This window comes from Trachemys scripta, chromosome 11, assembly GCF_013100865.1.
Source record: "Trachemys scripta elegans isolate TJP31775 chromosome 11, CAS_Tse_1.0, whole genome shotgun sequence".
Lineage (NCBI taxonomy): Eukaryota > Metazoa > Chordata > Testudines > Emydidae > Trachemys > Trachemys scripta.
This window is the reverse complement of record NC_048308.1, coordinates 5208510-5232899: the sequence shown is the minus strand read 5'-3', so window position 1 is coordinate 5232899 and position 24390 is coordinate 5208510. Positions and strand designations below refer to the sequence as shown.

The window sequence follows — 24390 nt, the reverse complement described above, 5'->3', positions numbered from 1 at the left end:
TCCTTGTTGTTTTAGTACAGACAAGACTCCAGTGGCCACTGAAATTCCTACCACGGTCATGTACAGCAATTCGACTGCAGCCCATGTACCTGAGCTAATTTTGATCTAGCTTGCTCAAATAACAGTAACAGTGAAGCTATGCAGCATAGGTTGCAGCTACTCAAGTAGCTATTGTTCATGCTAGCTAGAGCAAAGATATCTCGGCTACATCTACCCATGCTGCAGTCACACCTCTAACTGCAGTGTAGTTGTACCTGTAGAGGTTGAATGTGTATGTGACACAATGGCCAAGCTCTCTCTCCAGCCAGTGCGGTGCTATTGGTGTGCAAGACACAGACCTATAAACACTTGTGGCTGCAGGAGCCTTATCCACGCTATAATATTTCCAGTGCTGCTGGCGCTGGTAGGAGCAGTGGGAATTTCATTGAAAATGGGTCAGCACGGAGTAGACAACGCCTTAAGGGGTGTCCGACTTAAAAATTAGCCACAAGGCTTTGAAAATGAGCCAGAGGCTTGGGTTAGGATTTTCCTAAGAGCCGAATGGAGTTATGTGCCCCAGGTTTGGGGGCACCTCATTCTCCTAGGCTCGTTTGAAAATGTCAGACGAAGACCATATCTATACTACGTGTGCTAGAGATGCACAGCAGCAGCGCTGCAGCTAGGCTGCTGTAGTGCCATAGTGTAGATCAGGGGTGGGCAAACTACGGCCCCTCGGCCACATCTGGCCCTCAGCTCCCGCCAGGGAGTGGAGTCAGAGTTTGCCCTGCTCCACACAGCTCCCAGGAAGCAGCCAGCATGACCCACTTCCGGCTCAAACCCCCTTTGGCTCCTATGTAGTAAGCAAAGGCCTGGCCAGGCAGCTCTGCGCGCTGCCCCATCTGCAGGCACCGCTCCCGCAGCTCCCATTGGCTGCAGTTCCCGGCCAATAGGAGCTGCAGGGGTGGCACCTGCGGATGGGGCAGCGCACAGAGCCGCCTGGCTGCGCCTCGGACCCAGAGGGGGAACATGCTTCGGGAGCTGCTTGCAGCAAGCGCCGCCCAGAGCCTACATCCCTGTGCCCTCCAAGACCCAATCCCCTGCCACCGCCCTGATCTCCCTCCCGCCTTCCGAACCCCTCGATCCCAGCCCAGAGCCCCCTCTTGTATCCCAAGCCCCCATCTCCAGCCCCAACAGCCTGCCCCATCTCTGATCCCTGTCCCGTCCTCCAAACCCATTGGTCCCAGCCCAGAGCACTCTCCTGCACCCCAAGTCCCTCATCCCTGGCCCCACACCAGAGCCTGCATCCCCAGCTGGAGCCCTCACATCCCTCCCCCATACTCCAACTGCCTGCCCCAGGCCTGATCCCCCTCCCCCCCTTCCAAACCCCTCCATCCGAGCCCGGAGCCCCGTCCTGCATCCCAAACTCTTCATCCCCAGTCCCACCCTAGAGCCCCCCCCCCCCCGTACCTGAACCCAGACCCCCTCCCACATCCATAATTCCTCATTTCTGGCCCCACCCAAGAGCCCACACCCCCAGCCGGAGCCCTCACCCCCTCCTGCCCCTCTACCCCCAATTTCGTGAGCATTCATGGCCTGCCATACAATTTACATACCCTGATGTGTCCCTCAGGCCAAAAAGTTTGCCCACTCCAGCATAGATGCTAACTACAGCATCAGTGTAGTTAATTCACCTCCCTGAGTGGAGGTAGGTAGGTCAACAGAAAAATTCTCCATCGACTAGCCGGGTCTACACCAGTGGTTAGATCGGTTTAGCTATGATGCTGAGTGCTGTAGATACGTCAACCTAACCTGTAAGTATAGACCAGGCCTTAAAACATTCCACCCTTCATTCAAGTCTGTGTATCCACCATTAGCAGATGATAGATCCCCGCTAACATGTAAATTACATGTATTGCTCCATTGAGAGCAGCTTCTCCTTACAAACCTAGGCCTAGCTTACACTTAAAAGTTAGGTCAACACAGCTATGGCAATCAATCTACACCCCTGTGCACCGGAGCTATGCCCATCTAACACCTCCCCTCTGCACCCCCGGTGTAGATGCAGCTAGGTCGACAGAACAGTGCTTCCGTCAACCTAGCTACCATCACGTGGTGAAGTGATGTTCTCCAGTGATGAAAAACCCATTCCAAAGTCTGCGTCTACGCCATGGAGTTCAGCCGATATAGCTAAAGTGCCGTACCCGTGTTGCTAAGTCCCCTGTAACGGGGTCTGCTGCCGGCTGCGCAGCTGGAGAAGATGCAAGGCCGGGCCTGCCTTCTGTGTCGTCTCCTCAAGAAAAAACAAAACATTCCGCCAGGCCTTCTAGCCCAGCCCCCACTCCCTTCCTCAGAGACCACTGCAGGAGACCCTCTCTCCCGGCAGCTTTGCTCTGTAGCGTCCCTTCCTAGGTCTGCCCTCACTGAAACTCCCTCTGACCCTTTATAGCCAGGAGCAGCCCTGCCCCCTTCATTGGCTCAACTAGGAGCACCTGCTCGAGCACAGGGGAGCTGGACCGACTTTAAGCACAGGAACGACCCACCCTGTCACATCCCTGTCGTATAGATATAGCCTTAGATAAGTTATAAATCAATCCATGGATTTTGGTAACTGCTCCCAGGGACTCAGGCACTTCCGAGCTCTCGGTCTGAGTCTTCTGCCATATGTAACCCTCAGCAACCTAATGCTAATACTCCTGTGCTCTGATACTTATCTCCTCGATTCAGGTATCTCTAAAGCAACATACTGGGGTATTTTATCTACGAGAGCTTTTTTCTTTTTCTGTTTTGTTTTAATGTATAATCTGCAACACTTTACAATTTAAATAGGTTGCTCAGCCCACGTGCAGTCTCAAGCGAAGCTGAATGTCAACATGGCAACCTAGAGCGAAAATAGTAAAAACGAGACGTTTATTGTCACAGACTGGGTGGTATTGGTGTGCCACTGCCCTCTACTGGATGGAATCAGAACTACTCAATTGTATCATATAGTCTGTATAGCTAAGGTGAAATGGGGAATCTCCTTTAGCTGATGTGGTAGGGCCTGTGCTTATTTTGGAGCAGAAGGGTCTGAGTTCTCTCCCTGCCGCCGTTGTGAAGTTCCAAGTTCCCCTGGCAAGCAGCATGGTGATAACAGTGAAGTCACAGGTGGCCACGGATTGGATACAGTGTTATCAAAATTGCGCTTATGAAGAGGCCCCTCGGTGTTGCCTGACAACAGAGGGTGTTCTATGACTGCCTTCCATTGTCAGTGTAAAGGCCTTTTTCAGCTTAGCCACTCATCAGCAGGTAACATCAGAAAACATCCTGATGTTATTTACTATATCAAATGATTGGAACTGGATACTGTATACCCCATAGTGCTGGCAGTTCAGTGTCCTCCTCTGTATTCTGAAATGGTTTAGTCACCAATTGTGCCGATTGTTAATTGAAATCATCTGGTATCTCTACTTTAATATGAAGGGAATGTGATTTAACACTGGATCATTTTCTCCCAGAAGAGCTGTCCTTGCACTCCATGCAGTGTAGAATGCTGGTGTGTCTGGGGCTCTCATAGGGGAATGTTTCTTGCAACCTCACCAGGGGTAAAACACAAGCATTCCCTTAATGAACAGAGCTTCACAACATCCCTCTAAAGTATTATTGTCTACGTTCAACAGAGAGGAGAGTTGCTCTAAATCACAGTGCCTGAACCTGCCACCCACTAGCCGTTACTTATTGTTTGCATTTGCTATCGCCATCGGTTGTCAAGAGGATTATTAGCAGTCCCAACTGAAATCAAAGTCCTGCTCTGCTAGGAGCTGTATATGCCCATAGTGAGAGGGTTTAGAGTCTAAGTACACGGCAGACAAAGGATGGGAGTGGAAACAGAGAGGTGAAGTGACTTGCCCAAGGTCAAATCATGGGTCAGTGTCAGATCCAGGAAGAGAACCCAGGGCTCCTTAGTCCCACTTCCATACCCTAACCACTGAACCATGCTCTAGCCTTAGTTTGCCTGATCTTGTGTGTGTAACTTTAGCTCCTCTCACCATACATGCCACTCATTCCTTCCCCCTACATTTTGGAGTTGCAACTGAGTGTTGTCTTTGTTCTTTCCCAAAGCTCAGTTTCGGGGGGATCCCAGTCCCAGGAAAGCCAGGAACCTTTCTGAAGAAAAATTTCCTTGGATGCATCGAGAACCTTTATTACAATGGAGTCAATATAATTGACCTGGCAAAAAGGCGTAAACCTCAGATCTACACTGTGGTGAGAATCAGATATGTCTGTTTTTCTTCTTTGATTCATCACTTCCTTCCAATCCCAGCTACTGACAAGTGCTGTCCCTCCTGCCAAATGATTGCAGCTTAGATTAGACCCTTATGTGTATAGTTAGTTAAAAGATTATTCGCCTAGGCAGCTGCAACATCAAGAGAGCTGTTCAAAGGTACATGCACAAATTAGCTGGTTTTACTCATTTCCAGCTATATTTGAGTCTGGGGAAGCTGAGTTGGAGGAAAGTTTTTACTCCTTCTCCTAGTGAATTAAATTTGGATCGAAGTCCCTGGGTCTCTCAAAAGATTCTCTCAGGCCATCTAAAGTAATAAAAGCAATATAGTCAGATTCTGATTCTCTTACTGACTCTGAATAAAACCTTATTCCCTGGGTGGTCTCGCTGCTATTCATTGTGAGAGGCTATCAAAATCTGTCCCATAGCTTGGGTTTGCCTTGCTTGAGGGGGCCGGGGGGTGGAATTGCTACACGTATTTTCAAATATGTTTCAATTCTTCACTTGTCCCCCCCCACCTCCATATATCGGAAATGTTGAGTTTTGGAAAGTGTTCACGAACTCTGTAGCCGGGGCAATAAGGAAAGGAGACTGGCGGAAATGTTATCAAAATGTTTTTCTGGGGTTTTTTTGTTTGTTTTTATCTTGAAAGTCACAATTTCACTGAAATTTCAAAATGTGAAACATTTCAACTAGCTCTATTTATCTTATCCAAAAGAGTAAGGAACAGTAAAAGAAATAAACAGATTAGAAACATTGGACCTGTTGTAGGAAGTGTCTCATGAATTTACATGTTCCAGGAACAAACTGAGGGACCTTTAACTTCATGAGGAAAGAGAACGGTACACTCTACTTTCGTGTTCAGGGTTTAAAAAAAAAACACCATTGTGATTGTTTTTATCTCCTGAGTGATTTACTTATGCTGCATGTCTTTGGAATGTTGGACAATAGTATTTCCTTGGAGAACTTACCGCATACATTTGTAAAAATAGGGCCAAACACTGAGGCAAAATGTTGACTTTGAAACGAACTTGTGAGTGATTCAGCCCTAAGTATCAAAAGACACACATTAGTATGTTTTATCCAGGCATTAAATATGTTTTTTTTTTTTTTTTTTTGTCACAATGTGGGTCTTTTTTGGAGTCTTTGAGCTGGGAAGAATGACGACACTTCAACTCCAAAAGCACAGACCTCTTGGTGAAAAAATAAAATCCTGCTTGATCAGAGGAATGGCCCCCAAAATGTCTACACCTAGTGCAAAGGACAGAAAATGCAGACTGGCAATATAGACCCTCCATTTAGACAGTACGCTTGGATGGTGCATTTTATTATCATTGCACTTGTCCTTTTCTGCAACTCATTTGTAGTCACTGGACTTGCAATAAATGTCCTTCAGGAAAGGCCTTGAGACAGCGAGGCAATATGTCTCTTCTGAACTGGAATTTGCCTTTAGATTTCCCTGTTCAACCTGTAACCATTCTGCTTGGTCATCCCATGCAATGTTAGTGACTATCTGCCTTCTCTCCGGGGAGCTTTTTCTTTCCATTCTGGTAGATTTTCCTCTTCAGTCCTTGACCTTGATGACTGTCATATAGAGTCCCCGCATTCCCTCTCTTAATTGTTCAGTGGTTTGGGTTGGAAAATGTTGTCAAACTTCCATAACCATCAGTACCACCACCACCACTTTGGGATGAAATCTCATGTTCACCAAGTGTCCCTGTGTGGCTTTTAAAAACACTTAAAATAAATCACCCAGTCTTTTAGGGCTTGTCTTCACTACCCGCCTGGATCTGCGGGTAGAAATCGATCTCTCAGGGATCGAATTATCGCGTCTCGTCGGGACATGACAATCGATCCCCGAATCGACGCACGTACTCCACCAGCCCAGTAGGAGTAAGCGCCGTCGATGGAGGAGCCGCGGCAGTCGATTTGCCGCCATCCTCACAGCGGGGTAAGTCAGATCGGATACGTCAAATTCCCGTAGCTGAATGTGCGTATCCTAAATCGATCCCCCCCGCCCCCAGTGTAGGCCTAGCCTCAGAGAGCCTAATTGTAGCTGCTGGGGCAGATTTTATGCACTGCCCGACTCCTTTTATGTTGCCCAGGCAGTGGAAAGGGAGTAGAGACTGGCCAGCTTTGGGGAGTCCACAGCTGGTGTAAAGCTAGCTCCTATGCAAGCCTCCCATCAGTTCTTGACCCCCTTGGTGGAGAGGGGCTATGGACAGAGCATGATGATAAGAACATAAGAACAGCCATACTGGGCCAGACTAAAGGTCCATCTAGCCCAGGATCCTGTCTTCGGACAGTGGCCAATGCCAGGTGCCCCAGAGGGAATGAACAGAACAGGTAATCATCAATTGAGCCATCCCCTGTTGCCCATTCCCAGCTTCTGGCAAGTAGAGGCTAGGGACACCATCCCTGCCAATCCTCGCTAATCGCCATTGATGGACCTGTCCTCCATGAATTTACCTAGTTCTTTTTTTAACCCAGTTATAATCTTGGCCTTCACAACATGCTCTGCAAAGAGTTCCACAGATTGATGCACTCTGGCACTCCCCAGCTCGTGGATGGTCACTAAGGCACCATATCTAGCTAGTACTGATTAGAGGGCCGACAGTGGGTCAGGAAGCTGTAACCAGCCCTCATCTCTGCTGCATCCATCAGAAGTTGGACACAACAGAGCATCTGGCCTCCTCGTTCTACCCATATCTGCCTAGTCTTAGGACTGGGCCACACTAACCCCCCAGTTCAAACTAAGATACGTAACTTCAGCTATGTGAATAACGTAGCTGAAGTTGAAGTATCTTAGTTCGAACTACAAAGTACTTACCGCGGGTCCACATGCAGCAGGCAGGCTCCCCCGTTGACTCCGTGTACTCCCCTCGCGGAGCAGGAGTACCGTCGTCGACGTTGAGCACTTCCGGGATCGATTTATCGCGTCTAGACAAGACGTGATAAATCGATCCCAGAAGATCGAATGCTTACCGCCGAACCCAGAGGTAAGTATAGATGTACCCTTAGGCTTTTGGCCTACAGTTTAGCCTTTAGTGAGATCACCCAGACTTTCAGACCTGTGTGAAAGAGACCTTGAGTAGAACATGGCAGGGAAGTAGATTGGGAGTAGGAAAGAAGAAAAGACAGTTCTTGAGTTTCTTGACACTGTGCTATTGTTCCTGTTCACTTAAAATAGGGAATGTTCCCCTTCCCATTCCCCAGGTTCATAAATTTATTGATGTATTTTTTAAATAGCAGAGAGAACCCCTAGTCTCTTTGCGATCTGAGAGGAAAGTGTCTGGCTTTTCCGTTTCCTATTGTAGACAGGTGTAGTCAGCACTCGTGTGCTTGAAATTCTATGTCAGCTTGCCATGCTGAATCTGGGAATGACAATTCAGCATAGTGAGGGATGTGGTGACACACAAATGCATCACTGTGCTCCCGGGGGAAATAACCAATTGCCAGCATCAACGAGTGAGGAGAAATGCCTAGTGACAGGAGAATGTAAACTAATAATTCATTCCTTTCCAAACATGCTATTCTGTTAAGTTGATTTGAGGCACTATCATCTTGAGAAGAATCTGCTTGTCTATACTCATGTCTCCTTCTGCCTAAGCACTATGATAAGTGTTCATTATTACGTCTCAAAATCAGGCCAGTCATTTCTAAAGATCCCAAGTAGCGCTTATAGGTCAGAGAGTTGGAAAACAACACATTTTTGTTACTTGTACACTGAGGAAAAATTTGTTGGAACCACTGAGAGAAAACAGATGTGGATCACCACAATGCTTTCCCAGCTCTCAATTTTCCAGAGTGCACCATAACTTCTGCAGAGACGGGTGGGACTATAGGGGGAAAATGCTGAAATTGCATCCTGGCCTACCACAAGACCCCCGGTGATGGATAGCTAGGCCGAGTCCAGTTCACTTTGGTTGTCCACTAGAATTTTCAGAATTTCCACTAGCAGGTCCAGAATGAGGCTAAGTGAGTCCCTTACAGCTGTAGTTCCTAGATTCTGGATTGCAACTCTGAAACAATTACCTTTTTTCCTGTTTCCAACCGTCTTACACTTTAATGTCTCATTAGCTCTTTATAAGTACTGGGAGCATGGCCTTTGGTTAGCTAGCAGATGCAGTAGAGATCCTGCTGGCTACGACACTGACGTTTCTCAGGGCACCCCAGGGCTGTGATTCAACTTGTTGCCACCTTCCTCCAGTGTGAGGGAGTCTTGTGTGCCCAGCTGGGTGTGAGCTCCCTATCACAAGCAGCAAGTCAGCCAGTCAAGCACTCTCTGGGCTGTACCAGCCCTGCTGGTTGACAATAGATGCAGCCAGTCGCTGACTCCCTTCAAAGTGTCCCCCTGTGGTATCTGGCCCCGATCACTGAAATCCCAGCTCCTCCATTCCCCAAGGATCAGAGATCCCCAGCTTACCAGTTTTACCTTAGAGCACTGCTCCTGAATCACACACACAACTTGAATCCGGTTATAGTAAAGCAAAAGGACATTTATTTTAAAAAAGAGCAGAGATTCAAATAGAAACCAGTGTGTGTGATGGAAAGAGATGGTTACATTAACAACAAAATCATAACATGCAAACTAGGACTTACGCTTATTAATAGTCACCTTTCCTAGCGAATAAAGTAGATTGTCACTCCCAAGTTCAGTCTTTTGCAGTATTTGCTGGCCCCAGGGAGCCAGAACCCGGTCTGTCATTAAACATCCTTACACATCAAGATACCTCTTCAGTGAATGGATGTAGAGTAGAGTGTCTCTCTCCGCTCTTTGCTATATTTTTTTTTTTTTTTTTTGGGGGGGGGGGGTCTTTATTCACAGATATATCATAAAAGGAATGATATGATAGTAATGATATATCATCACAGATATATCATTACTGTCCTATCATTCCTTTTCCCTTCCAAGTGGTTTCAATATTTATAGTTTACCTTTGATGGTTTTCCATTGACTTGTCAAGATTGTTGCAATGATGGACAATAGCACAAGGCATTACATAATTAGCCAGGTGGAGGGGGTCACAACAGTGAGACACATAATTTCCTGGTGACTCAATTTCATTCCAAGAATGTATAGTTATGTTATTCCTTAAACATTACAATATACACATCTCACAATGATTAAGAGTAGCAATAAGTTACAAGCTTTCAGTAGAGACGTCACCTGCTGCCCTTTATGGCTAGATACCATGAAATTATTAGTTATTACCATGATATTCAAGCAGTTAAGGATGTCAAAGCAACCCCCCATTCTGATTAAATGACCCTGTGTTTTAAAGTCTCCTCCAAATTATGCGTGATCAGTAATCTACATAGTACCCTATATATATACATAGTGTAGGAAGGAGGGTTGAATTTACTCAACCAGAGTTAGGAGCTGGAATCTGAGCTATTCAGTCCCATGGTTTAAGCCGGGGTAGGCAACCCGCGAGATGATTTTCAGTAGCCCTCACACTGCCCGGGTCCTGGCCACTGGTCGGGGGGCTCTGCATTTTAATTTAATTTTAAATGAAGCTTCTTAAACATTTTAAAAACCTTATTTACTTTTCATACAACCATAGTTGAGTTATATATTATAAACTTATAGAAAGAGACCTTCTAAAAACATTAAAATGTATCAAGTATCAGGGGGTAGCCGTGTTAGTCTGTATCTACAAAAACAACAAGGAGTCTGGTGGCACCTTAAAGACTAACAAATCTGTTAGTCTTTAAGGTGCCACCAGACTCCTTGTTGTTTTTATTAAAATGTATGACGGGCATGCGAAACCTTAAATTAGAGTGAATAAATGAAGACTCGGCACACCACTTCTGAAAGGTTGCCGACCCCTGGTTTAAGCTATTAGTCAGTCCCCTTTGGCCTTATCATATTGTAACTCACAGAGTTTAAAGGGGAAAACAAATTCAATGAAGAAACTAATAAAAAAAGTTGATCAGAATTGCTTTGCAGGCACTTTTCTATTTTAAAGTGGATATTGCTGAGTATCAATAATAATAAAAAAAATCTCCTTGCTATTATGTTTTGTTCCAGAGAATAAAATCTAATAAACCACAGACAAGTTTACCCTGGATTGACATAAAGCACAAGCCAGGGTTGTGATCATTCGCAAATTTCAGCTAACTCATCCGTTATGTTCACTCCTCAGTAAGGTGAATTGCTGGCTTTAGCCTTGGTCTCCCTCGTCAAAGGAAGGAGACTATTGAGTGATCTATAGATTTGTTTAATTTTTTTTTCTTGCTGTGCCTCCCTCCCTTTCTTGGGGTCCGTCCCCAGAAGGAATGATTTATAATTTTTCAAATTAGCTTTATAGCTGCTCCTGTCATTTGCAGCCGAGTCTCAGCTACGGCCGCCTATTATGGAGCGATAATGTTCAGTTACTGCAAGTGCAAAGGCTGTAAAATCTTTTGTTACAATGTTGGCCTGTGACCTAAAAGCTCAGGAGACTGAGATAAAGAAAACTCAGAGCTGTTTAGCCAAGCATATAATCCCCCGGAGTCCCACAGGGAAAATACTTTAGTCTATTGAATGCTTTATTTTGGTTAAATGATACTTTTCCTTGTAGGGACCCAATCTCTAAATAAATAAATAAAGCCAGCATGACCCTCCTCTACTCTGTTATTAATACACATGAGGCCATCGCTTATGCTCGGGTAATCTCAGCTCTGTCCACTTACCAGCCATCTGACCTCTCCCTGTAACTCTCCCTAGATAAAACATATCTCTGCTTTATTGGATACTGTCCCCAAAGTGGCTAATGAACAGAATAAAGATCCCCTGTTCCTTCAGGGGAAGTGAGAGCTCAGAAATATTCTTTGCTCTCCCTATTCACGCTATGGGCTTGGTCTGCATCTCTTTGGTAGGCTAAACATAGAGGGTTCTTGTTCAGGTGACTGTTCTGATGTATCAGCATCGGTTCATCAGGCCATCTGCCTCATCCTACTGCAACTGTAGCAGTTTCCCCTGTTTCTTCAAAAACAGCTAGGACTAGGTAAAGCCAAAAAAAAAAAAATGCTGAATGGTTCATTCATCTCTATTCTTCTAGGGTTTGATTCAAAGCCCTGAGAAGTCATTGGAAAGAGGCCAGTTGGCTTTGGATTAGGGTCATGGCCTTCAGAATCATCTGGTCCTCTGTGTGGTATCACATTTGTATCCCAATCAACTATATGGCAACAGTATCCTCAAGTTGGGTCTCAGAAAAATATTTCATCTCTTTCTTGAACACTAAAGTGCTGTTTTCTGCTATGATTTCAACTGTTCAATCAACATCTTTCCCAAATTAGGACACACTCACCCCGCTATGTCTCTCCTGCCAATAGAGAGAGTGATAGAACACTGCTCTGAGAAGTGAGGGTCAGAACAACATTTGCCTAGGAAATATTTAAACATCTCCATTTTATTCTGTAGATTTAGAGAGTTCCACTTGTAATAACAGTAAGAGCCCTTTTGAATAGATTTCATTACTTATTAAAGGCACAGTTAATCAGTTTGGAGACATCGGATTCAATGGAATTCTCAACTGCCTGATGATAGTTAGCTGGCGTTTCTAGCAGCTGTACAGAACGGATCCCCCTTCTCTCTCTAGAGACTAGACTCCTCTTATCCTATTTCCCTGCCAATGAACATTTACTTTTCAGTTAAACTGGGTTAATTTGTAAAATCAACTGTTTGCTGAAAGTCTTGTATGCACTCGAGAGATTCCCAAATTGCAGCCAACTGGGTCTGATGAAATGTAGGTTTATAGGGAATTGTTTGCTTTTGACTAGAACCAGTGGAATAACTTTTGTGGATAATATTCATTGCACATTTAACCCCTTTTATTTTGCAAAGCTTTCCAACTTCAGTAGATGAAGTATTCCACATAGTATAATTCACATAGTATTCTTTGCAGCTAGCTGTAGGCAGGTCCTTTTAACATTTGAATCTGGTCTGCTGTATGACATTAAGGAGGCTTGGTCTAGATGAGTATGTGGATGGGAGACCAATCAAAACCAATCGGTACTGGTAATTCAGTAAGTAACTGAATTTCATCTGGGTAAATACTGAACTCTTACCTTAGCCTGCTGCTAAGAGGTGTTGTGCTGACTTTCAGATGAGACAGAAAAGTGTGCTTGAAGCACATAAGATCCCACCATATATTTTTCACATATGGGGACATTTACTCCAATATCCTGACCAAATTCGAACTCAGGTAAATTACATTCTGCGTACTTAAAATCCTGGATATAAATTCAATCAGATGACGTATACTTCACTTTCTAAATCTATCAGGGCAGATCTATTAGTGGAGGTAACTACATTGACATTCGTGGAGCTGCGCTGGCTTATACCAAAAGTTAATTTGGCCCATTCTGAAATTTTGCTGTGCACTGTGAAACACTTGGTTTATTCTGGGTGCATTTCAGCCAGTTAGTAACGGTTGCAAAGAATTTGGAGACAAAACCGGATCTAAACTCTAGCTTCATTTAGCCATGTTGTGCCATGTAAAGATTAGCACCTCACTTGCTGCTCATGAAGCAAATAGCTCACTTCTTCTAATGAGAGATGGGGGTGGAGGCTCAGAAAAAATATGAACAGCAATGAATATTCTCTCTGAACTCAAGCCTATGTATGTTTTTAGTGGTCCATGAAAGTTTGACTAATTTTTTTGTAGAATGAGTTGAAATATTTTCAATGTAAAAATTTCAATGACAATTTTTTATGCATTTTTAATTTTGACTATAAATATATGAAAATGTTGAGCTAATTTTCAGTTTTTCTTGGCATGAGTCCAATCAGCTTTACCTATTTGTTAATGTAATTTTCATGTGTTTTTGTGCCTTATGGTTTTGACAGAGGCCAGAAGTAGAAATACCCCAAGAAAAGTAGTCCTTCTGGTATCTCCTACTTAGATGAAACCAAGATATACTAGAAACTTTTAAAAGGTTATGGGAAAATTTCCATCCCAGCTCCCAGGTGATTGAGGCTTAGATAAATTTGGATATTTTTCAGATAAATATAATGGAGATATCCTATCTCCTAGAACTGAAAGGGACCTTGAAAGGTCATCAAGTCCAGCCCCCTGCCTTCACTAGCAGGACCAAGTACTGATTTTGCCCCAGATCCTCAGGTGGCCCCCTCAAGGATTGAACTCACAACCCTGGGTTAAGAACACCTAAATCTTTATTCTGACAGGACATACTCTCTGTTTTCTTTTCCCATTGCTTGTTTTAGTACAAACTGTTCATCACCTAGAAAAAAATAATCCATCAAGAGTTTATTTCATCCAGTAAGATATTAATTATCTTTCTGGCACTTTATTAATTTCCAGTGTAAAATAAAGACTAGAAAGGGTCTTGAAAATGATAGGGTATAGTTCTATTACCTGTCTTGTCATTTCAAGAAGGGATTCCCCAAGCCCCATACAAGTTGCTACACATCAGTCATGTATTGTTCATTATAATTATCCTGTTCGAATGAGATATCAGCTCTGAGAGGCTGTACCGTGGAGAAAGCATTTCACTTGAATGGGTTTATCAGATTTCAGTCCATATTTTACAAAGCTTCTTGGTTCCACGCAAGCTGGTTGCAGCAATTTTCTAGATTTGAAGAAATGTGATTCTGTAAATATGTTTTGGCCTCATTAATTGTTAAGTTTTTGTTATCTGACTCGAATGGCCTGGCTAGATAATCAGCATGGAATATGGCCAAAAAAACCCAATAGGGTATTTTCTCCTACCGGCTGCAATTAGATCTGAGATAATGTCCAGAATGGAACTACTCCAGTAGGTCAGTACTTAACTTCTCAAGTAGTCCCCCTGATTTCAGTGAGAGTGCTGGCAGGGTAAGGTACTAAACAACCTAAGTATACCATTGAAAATGTGTTTGATTTTTAACTTGGCTGTCATCATTTTGTTGTGCATGCAGCATTGTAATAACTTCCCAGAAATTGTTTCTGTATAGGCAACAATGGGAAGGATGTGGTTAAGAGTGCCCTGTGCCATCCTTCATAACCATTATTAATCAGAATGGGATCATCCAAGGATTCATTTCTACATTGCTTTGTGGAGTAATGAGACTATGTCCTAGAGATTGGTCTAAGAACATTGGCCACGTTCCACTTTGGGTGCTTACATTCTGCCTACATACATGTTTCCTGTAATTTTAATGTAATAAATTAGTCATCCTAACAAATTAGTTTGTAACTTTACTAGTTCATAAAGGCTAATACCTTTCAGCCCCGAGGTGGCTGCATTTTAGTGGTGGGAAAAACTTGCGATTAGAATGACGTTTAGGGTAGTGCTCTTCATCCACGGTGATCACAAAGCACATTAGAGGAACAATTTCGCCCACTACTGCTGAAGTGCAGGTGCTCTCGGGTGAGACATGATGGCTGTTTAACAGTACACAACAAAATGACGCAGCAGTTTTCTGTCCCCTTTGAAGTCTTTCATATTGGGAGGTGCTAAATAAATCCAAGGGATCATTATTTTTTATGGCGTGGTAGATATACATGTAAAATAAGAAAAAAATACATGGTGAGGTTTCCCACCCACTGCCCCAACACAAATTCTACTATCTAAATGTACAGAAACCACCATATGTATAATCTCTGGAACAACTGATCTGGTAGACAAAAGAGTTTGATCCTATTCCCATTTTGGTCAATGGCAAAGCATCCATTCTTGCGCTAAGCTGAAACAGGATCAGGTCCGTAATTGCGTCTCAGCAAGAAACTTGCTGGCGTCAACCTATGCAGATGAACTAAATGTACAATGTTTAGAACTCCTGTGGGAGAGCAAAATAATCCCCAAATCAAAGCCGGCTTTCCGGGTATGTGTTTAAAACAGCTGGCAGGTCTCCAAATGAGAGGGAAAAAAAAAAAAACAGCCTGACATGTTTACTTCTTATTGTTTTTTAGGGCAACGTGACTTTTTCCTGCTCAGAACCACCAATTGTTCCCATCACCTTTGTCAGCTCCAGCAGCAGCTATTTGCTTTTACCTGGCACCCCCCAGATTGATGGGCTGTCAGTCAGCTTCCAGTTTCGAACGTGGAACAAAGACGGGCTGCTTCTGTCCACGGAGCTGTCTGAAGATTCCGGAGTTCTCCTGCTTTACCTTCACATTGGCAGGTTGACACTTGTCATACAGAAAGTGGCAGAAAACTCCATGGAGATCAGTGCAGGTACTTTCATTGGCTCCTCTTTCCTGTGCCTGTTTCTAATCTCTGGGGCCAGCCATATTGACGGGGAGAACAACCACCTGAGGGAAGGTCTGATCTTGTTTTTTTGTTATCAAACTGAACCTTATCTTTGGAGCAATAATAGCAGGACTGTCTACGTTAATGCTGGGCCTGAACCAAGGAAGCTTGGATCTGGGTAGCTCTGGCCTAAATCTGCTGAACAACAATTTTCTTTACAGTCAGCCTAAATTTTCGGTAGAAAACCAGACTGACTAACTTCCATTCCTCCATAGAGAAGTAGTGAAAATCCCATCCTTTGAGCTATTAAAAATGACGGGCTAGATCCTTGAGTTTGATTGAACTCCATTTCCCAAAGGACCCGAGAGGACTGGGTAAAACTGGCTCTAATCCACCTCTATCCCTCCCTCCGGGACCCCAACAATACTGGAGCCAGTTGGGGTCAGTTCGACCCCTGCCACAATTTAAGAAAACCCTATGGCTCCTCTCAGTTTGTGCCTGATTGCAATGACTCCCAGAGCCATGCCCCTTTCCCTGGGCCATACCCCTTTCCCTGGGCCATACCCCAATACACCCCCTCATTGGGAGCTGCCAGGTTGGGGTGGTGCAGGGGTTGCAGTGCTTGATCAACCGCATGGAGGATTCCTTAGTGCCAGGGGAACCTAGTTGGCCACTTAAGCCAGCTCTGAGGCTACGTTACACAGCTGGAATGGCACAAAGCAGACTTTAGTAGGGCCAAAAATGGAAAAAAAATACTCTTAAAATAGAATGTATGGAAAAGCTCTGTAATGACTCCTGTGGCTAACTAATAGGCCTGTTCTCTCTCTGTGGTAGATCCAAGCACAGTCTGGGCAGGTTTCATGCTGGCTTCCCATTATAGCACTGTGGATGCCTCCCAGGCATGACCTAGAGCGTTCCCGTCATTAGAATTGTGAAGAAACTGGGACTTGTAGGAGATGTGGCAAATTCATTTTCACTTGGGATCTGAACTCAGACTTCCCAAGGCAAATGAAGAGTGCGCTGGTAGATTAGAAATTAAAAACAAACAAACAACAAATCCATTAGCCAAAACGTAGTAGTAAATAAAATGATCAGCAATATTAAAATATGCCGGATAGAAACTGGACCTGGACAAATCCCTGGCTCTTAAAGGGAGCAAAAATCTTCGTTTGATAACCTTTAACAGGGAAGAGTTGGTCAGCTAGAACCCTGGTGTTCAGGATGTACAGCTCTGCACAGACACTCTTCAAGAAGCTGGCTAAAGTCCCAGGTTGCCCCCAAGTGAAGGTTGAACACAGAGATTTCATCCTTGCAATGAAGTTGTTTGTGAAGGTGGGAGAAAGTCAAATTATTTTGCTTGTTTATGTGGTTGTGAAATCATTAATCTGAGATAGCGCAAAATATCGGTGACATGGCTACATTCACATGAAAAGCATGGGAAAATGGCAAATGTCCACATCTCCCTGCAAAGGCATTTTTGTTCACAAATAGACCCATTTCCACCCCCAATTTGACCTATTTTCTCTTGAACAATTTTCAGACCTTAACAACATTTTTCACTTTAAAATAGTCCTATTCTTGGTTGAAAATTGGTCCATTTTTCCTGGAAAATTGGTCCATTTTTCCTTGGAAAATGTGCATGCTGTATCTAAAGCTTTTATAGAAATAGTCTCATTTCCTGGCTCCTAATTAAGTGATTTCCCCCACACAGTTTTTGCATTCAGTTTTCAGTTGTTAACATGCCTCTACTTATCACTAAAATCCTTTTCACTTCCTCCAAAAAGCAATGTTAATGTGAGAATCCCATTAGCAAGAGTAAATATCAGAAGTCCAATTCTGATCTTGCTTGCACCGGTTTTACGCTGGCATGCCTCCATTGATTGCAGTTAAATTCTGATTTACACTGGTGTAAGTGCAGTCAGAATCCTGTCCACTGACCTGTCAGACTGTCAGGATAGATGACCTGGGATTCTTACATGTTACAACATTTGAAGAGTCATAATTCTGACATGGATTCACAGAGTAAAGAAGCAAAGGGTCAGCTTGTCCCCAGCCTTGCACAGGTGTGCAAAAGAGAGAAGACACACTTAGCAATATCCCCCAGGAATGTTCCCTATAGAAGTGGCTGTGCAGAGTGGTACTCTTGGCTTCCAAGGAGCACTGTCATCAAACACAATGCACATCGGCCTCCATATAGCCAGATGATCTTTTAACTTTATTAAACCTTATAGGGAGGGGGGATTTTCCAAAGTGCCAAAGGGGTTTAGGAACACAAGTCCCTTTGAAAGCCAGTGAGTCTTGTTCTCCTAAATCCTTTAAGAAGGTCTTGAAAATCTCTCCACTTTTTGTTCTATTCCAAAGCACTTCCAGAGGTAATGGACTGAGCAGAGAAGCATCAAATCATCAGCTCAACTGGTTATTTCCTGCTGCCTGCTCTTTGCATTCCCAGCCAGGCTGTTTCATTATTCCCCATGCAGTAGGAGACTGAACATGAAGGAGGCTTGGTGAACACCATCACCTCCTCCTCCTCCTCCCCTCTTCTCCTTTACCCTCTGCATTTGTCTTCCAGGCAGCAATCTCCATGATGGGCTCTGGCATTCAGTTAACATAAACGCCAGAAGGCATCGCATCACCCTGACTCTGGATAACGACGTCGCCGCAGCTGCTCACGCAACCACCCTCTCGCAGATCTATTCTGGGAACAGCTACTATTTCGGAGGTAGGCTGTTTCAAATAGATTTCACCGTCCAGGGACTGAGCTTTGAAAGGCCTTTTCTCCTCTGCGTTGTGTGGCAGGGAGTTAGGAGCTGGAATCGCAGGCTCTTATCCTGGTGATGAGGGGCAACACGTGCTGTGTTGGTGTGCAGTCTGTCGTAGGAGAGGACTGCTGTGGGGCACAAGTGAACATGAGAGAGAAGAAAACAGTAAACAAACCAATATGGATGAAAGAGATTGACTCCCATCAGCCAATGGGGTATACAACCAATACCTCTTCCGCTGCAACATAGCTAGGCTTCCTACTCTCACCATCACAGCTTCATATGCCAAATCCATCTTTACTCCTTAAATAACTACAACCCTGCTTAACTTGGGAGCCCAATATAGGTCTCACTGAGGAACTCTTCCAGTGAGCTCCTGTATTTACGAGCAGCCCCGTTGAACTTAGTGGGCTGTTTGCATTACTAAGGCTTCCATCATTTGCATCCATTGCATTAGTAAGGGTTCCATCATTTGGCCCACCTTTGAATTGACCGGCCTCCCCATTGAATGTAGAGGTTACGGTGCCATTACGTTTTAACAGAGAGAGGAAAAAAAATGGTGTTGAAAGAGATGTGACCAGGCTGGGACAGAATACAAAACTTTCTGTCCTGCCTGCCCTCTTTTGAATTAAAAAGGAATAAAAGTGAATAAACAAACAAGGCCGTTATCTGGAGATCTTCAGGACAGGTCATCCTTAATACAGCTATATTCCAGAAAGATGCAGAGTATTTAAAAAAAAAAAAGTTTGGATCAAGGGATATAGTTTTATGCACTGGTATTAGGCAGGGGACAAAGAGGCAGGACTCCTGGGTTCTGGTTTTTTGGCTCTACCGCTTTGAGTTTGGGTGAGGCACTTATCCTCTCTGTCTCTCTCTTAACCCGTCTCTAAAGTGAGTATAAAGATGTTATGGGTGTTATGAAGCTAATTCTTATTAAGGACTTTGACATGACAGACACCACATATGCTTAAATCAGAAAAATCTGCCTTTTTTAGCTAATGTAAAGATTTCTATGTTTTACAGAAAGTGCCTCTTATGGTATGTCAATCATAAGTGATACAAGGTGGGTGAGACAATATCTTTTATTGGACGAGCTTCTCTTGGTGAGAGAGACTTTGAGCTTAGAGCCCTGTGTCAGCTCAAAAGCCTGTCTCTCTCACCAACAGAAGTTGGTCCAATAAAAGATATTCCCTCACCTGTCTTGTCTCTTTAATATCCTGGGACCAACATGGCTACAACAACACTGCATAATCATAAGTGATGTTCAGAAAGGCCGTGTGTTTTAAAGAAAGAGTTCAGTTTCGTATATCGGGTGAAATTCTGATATTTAGGTCTGTGTTTGGCCCATCTCCCAAATAAGTATGTGTCTGTATGACAAAGACCCGTGCTAATGTGCTTATTCTGACTAGATGCAGTCCCCATGAAGAGCCCTTCTACGCCTAAGATTAGTCCGTTTAGGAGCATGGGTCATCATCAGGGAGGTGACTGTTAGGAGCCACAGTAGGTTGAGTGGATGAAAAGACCGTCCTGAGCCACAGAATTCCATCTTCCTGCGAGAAGAGAATCTGTTTCTTATAAGAATTCAGGTCTAGATTCACGAAGGTATTTAGCTGCCTAAACCCACAGATGCCCAATTCTAGGGTTTAGGCATCCGAGTCCCAGTTTTGGCTCCACTGCGATCCACAAAACTCCCGCCAAACCCTGTGGGTCACTAAGCTTACTTAGTGCCTACGTTGTCAGGGTAAATGTTCCCTCCATACCTCTGTTTCTGCTTCTACACTGCTGCCTCACTCTATGCATCCAGATGCCTATCTCCCACTTAAGCCCCAGAGCGATTCACAAACTGAATGAGAGAGTGGTTGGAGCAGGGGGCCTGAGGCTGAACCCTGGGTCTCCCACCTCCCAGGTGTGTCCTTTAACTACTGGACTACACAGTCATTCTCTCTCTTGCTGGCCCAGTGACTGTTCCACTGTGGATGATACATACTTAGTGAGCTAGAGAGAGTGAATGTGAAAAGGACTCTCTAGTCTGGTGGCTGGATATCCACCTGAGGTGGGAGACCCCAGTCTCAGTCCCCTTGCTCCAATCACTCTTGATCCACAGTGGTACAGACTGACGGAGCACCATATCAGACTATCCCAAAGATTAGTGATTAGAGCACTCTCCTGAGAGGTAGGAGACTCCTGTTCAGATCCTTGCTCCCGACCTGGCAGAGGGGGACGGGTGGGGGCTTGGGGTCCGGGTTTCCCACATCCTAGGTGAGCGCTCTAACCACTGCGCTAAACGTTATAAGGTGGCACCACCTTTCCCTCCTGCTGTTTTCTGGTCAGCAATGCAGCTACCTAACTCATTCCTGCAAAAAAACCAAAAAAAACCCTCAGGTGCCTAAGCTGCCTGACCCCAGGAGAGGGGTTGCCAGGCATCTGGTTTTCAATAGGCATTAGGCCTAAACCCTAGGCATCTATGGTTTAGGCAGCTAAATACCTTTGTGAATTTAGATCTGAATTCCTGTAAGAAACAGATTCTCTTCTCGCAGGAAGATGGAATTCTGTGGCTCACGACTGCCCTTTCATCCACTCAACCTACTGTCGCTCCTAACACACAGTCACCTCTGTGGTGATGACCCATGCTCCTGAACAGACTAATCTTAAGCGTAGAAGGGCTCTTCATGGGGACTGTATCTAGTCAGAATAAGCACGTTAGCAATGGTCTTTGTCATATAGACACCTGCTTATTTGGGAGACGGGCCAAACCCAGACCCATCAAATATCAGAATTTCACCCTATATATGAAACTGAACTCTGTCTTTAAAGCACATGGCCTTTCTGGATACCTAAATACCTAAGTCACTTTTGAAAATGACACTTAGGCCCCTAAGTCATTCAGGCACTTTTGAAAATGTTACCCCTTGTCTTTTTGATTGTTAACTCTTTGGGACTGGGACTGTCACCTACTAGATCTCTGTTGCATCTAACACAGTGGGATCTTGGCCTGCTTGAAGCCTCTGAGAACTACTGTAAAACTGATATACACTATTGATCTGCTGTAGGAGCTGTCCAAACATAAAGGCAGATGCGCTGGTCTCTGCTTTCTTTTCCTTCCTAGCTGGCCATCGGATTTCATCCACGTTCCTTGCCCTGACAGAATCCAGGGTGACCAGATGTCCCGATTTTATAGGGACAGTCCTGATTTTGGGGGCTTTTTCTTATATAGGCACCTATTACCCCATCCCCCACCCCACCCTGTCCCGATTTTTTACACTTGCTACCTGGTCACCCTAACAGAGTCTGACCCATAATAATTTTTAAGTGTTGCCTGGTGTTTGCTCTGGGAGGAGTTAACTATTGACTGTAGCGTTTAAAGAAGACAAAAGAGCATTTCACTGAGCTCAGCACGTCGGAAGCCCTTGCACCTGGTTTCCTTGGCTCGCTGCTCTCTCTCTGTATTACCGTCGGATTTATAACACACAAGCTTGTTCGGGGCAAGGAAAGAAAACAATAGGAATAATTAGATCTCAAGGTCTTCCATCAGGAAATCCCAGCAGAAATAAATGCTCATTTTAACACTCTTCTTCATTCTTTTTCTTTCCCTTCCTTCCCTTTTGTCCCACAGGGTGCCCTGACAATTTCACCGAGTCCCAATGTTTAAATCCCATTACTGCTTTTCAAGGCTGCATGAGGCTCATCTTTATTGATAACCAGCCCAAGGACCTCATTTTAGTTCAGCAAGGTTCCCTGGGGAATTTTAGTGATTTACACATTGATCTGTGTGACATCAAAGACAGGTAATTATTGTCTCTTTTCTCCTTGTATTTTTTTTTTTCTTCTTTTTTTTTTTTTTTCATCCTAGCAGTTTATAAGTGCAGGTTGCTTTAAGTGACCATTCTAATCAACATTACAGATATTAGGCATAATAGAGCTGCTAATAGAAGATATCATTGCAAAAATAGAGGGAGTGCAGGGAAATTGTTTAAATTATAGGAGGTTCTCTTAACATTGGCTCACAGGAAATAGAGTATGCAAATTCAATCAAGCTACAGATTTGTGACGGGATTAAATGTTATGCATAAACAACATTTGATTGCTTTGAAGTTTAAAAGGAATGGGAGAGAGAAGGAGAAATTTATTTGATTCATCAAAACATGTCATCTCCTTAATGTACTCACTGTTTTGTTTAAATAGAGCATTTATAATTTTCTTGTTAGACTGTACGACATACCGCATTTATAATAGTGGTCTGGCACATCGCACTGGCATATTACAAAGTCAATAGGACTAAAAAATGATCAAGTGTCTGTATCTACAAAGCAGGGCCGGCTCCAGGCACCAGCTGAGCAAGCTGGTGCTTGGGGCAGCAGACTGTTGGAGGCGGCATTCTGCCCAATCCTAGGGCGGCACGGCCGCTTTTTGTTTGTTTGTTTGTTTTTGTTTTGTTCTTGTTCCACTCCGGCCGCCCTGTAGGGGGCGGCGGCGCAGAGAACCAGAGCGCCCTGCAGGGCAGTCCTCTTCCTTCCCTCCCCACCAACCAGAGCGGAGCCCTCGCGGCAGGCGGCGGCGCAGCGGGAGGGGCCGCGTGGCAGCGCCCCTGCTGTAGTCCCGGCCGCCCCCTTCTCTCTCCCGCCCACTCCCTCCTCCTCTTCCCCCCCCGCAGCCGGTCCCCCTGCACCCGCGCTCTGGCCGCGATGCGGGGTTTGTTTGGTTTTTTTGCTTTGCTGTTCTGGCCGCCCCGTTTTTTTTGTTTGTTTGTTTGGGGCGGCCAAAAAGCCAGAGCCAGCCCTGCTACCAAGAACAGACCTGAGCCTGAATCCTGCTCAACTCGGGATCTGTATCCAGGGCTGATGGGGGCGGGGGGCAGGACTGCTTTAATATAAGGAAAAATACAATGCAGTAGTTTTTCATGGGTTTTACAATTTTTCTCTTCCGCGCAAATGTTTTGAATGTGTGTATCACTCTGAAGTAATTATATGAACATAGTATATATTAGTTATTCATACTATAGACTCTAATTTTATTTTGTGAATCTGAACCTTCTTCTGGAAACTTAAATTGGAAGAGATTAGAACATAAAGGTTCTTTTTATGTCCTTCAGGAACTGTAGGAAACAGTAAGAAAGCTTTAGAACTATCTTGAAGCCTAGAGGTGAAAAAGGATTTATGGTGTCCTCGATCGTTTGAGGTGGGGCTAGTGGGTTGAAACAACTGTCATTGAATATCGAAGAGATTGGACTGGGTGGAGTGGTCAAGAGATGTGGGGATTGGTTTTCTGGAATCTAGAAACTTCTGGAAGGTGGGCATTTCATCTAATAATCTGGTTCCTTATAAAACCGACTAGGCCCTCTGTCTTCAATTCCCTATGTAGTAGTTTCTTATTCGAAATGTCATAAATATTAAAACTGCTGATCAAAACTGCTACCATGTTGCTCGTGTTTATGGATTACCTAATGTCAATGTATGAATTTAACAGACTCAATATACCGGATAAGATTGACTGGATTGGTAAGAAATAAGTAGTTGAAATGAAATAATAAAAAGAGATAATGCCGTGTTGAGGGTTGTTAAATAGCAAGATAGAAATGATTTGTGGCCTTGTTAGAAAATCAGAATCATCAGATTCAAGACCACATGTGCCATTTAATACTTTTGTCTATTAAAGTGGAAGAGGAAAACACTGATGTATTTGATGGGCCTATTGTGTGGCTGTTCCAATGCCATTGTTGTCATTGTTACACAATCACAACAATAAGCCTGTCCCAATCCTTCCAGCAGTTTCTGTTCATCTTCACTGGACAAAAGAGGCCAAAAATCAATCTGTGATCACGCCAGAATGACAATGGAAAGGCAAAACCATGAACTTGACAAGAAAGTTTTCAACCTTATTGGATGCTAACAATCATGTGGACAAGGGGGCTCCAGTGAGCATAGTGTACTTAGATTTCCAGAAAGCCTTTGACAAGGTCCCTCACCAAACTGATTTTGTCCGACGGTGTTGGCAAGAAGTGCGCCTCTGAGATGACTATCTTGTCAAGGTCAAAACTCCCTTCTAAGGCGAACTGTAATTTGGGATCATCTCTGGTATACCAATTCCATCTTTTCAAAAACCATAATTCAAGTACATGTAAGCTGCAGGTGTGCCTTTTGACGGGACGGTGATTCCTTTTGACTCACCGGCCCCCATGTTTCCCAACAGCTGGCGAAGCGGGAATCACCTTGA

The 24390-nt window shown here is 44.2% G+C and overlaps 1 protein-coding gene across 1 annotated transcript in view; it reads left to right on the top strand.

Moving 5' to 3' along the window:
- CNTNAP5 (contactin associated protein family member 5) overlaps positions 1-24390 on the top strand; it is a 411826-nt gene that overhangs the window by 213954 nt on the left and 173482 nt on the right. Inside the window, exons 7-10 of the mRNA XM_034785890.1 lie at positions 4078-4221; positions 15142-15406; positions 17991-18140; positions 21794-21965. Coding sequence (XP_034641781.1) covers positions 4078-4221; positions 15142-15406; positions 17991-18140; positions 21794-21965 — 731 coding nt within the window. The remainder of the gene's footprint in view (positions 1-4077; positions 4222-15141; positions 15407-17990; positions 18141-21793; positions 21966-24390) is intronic.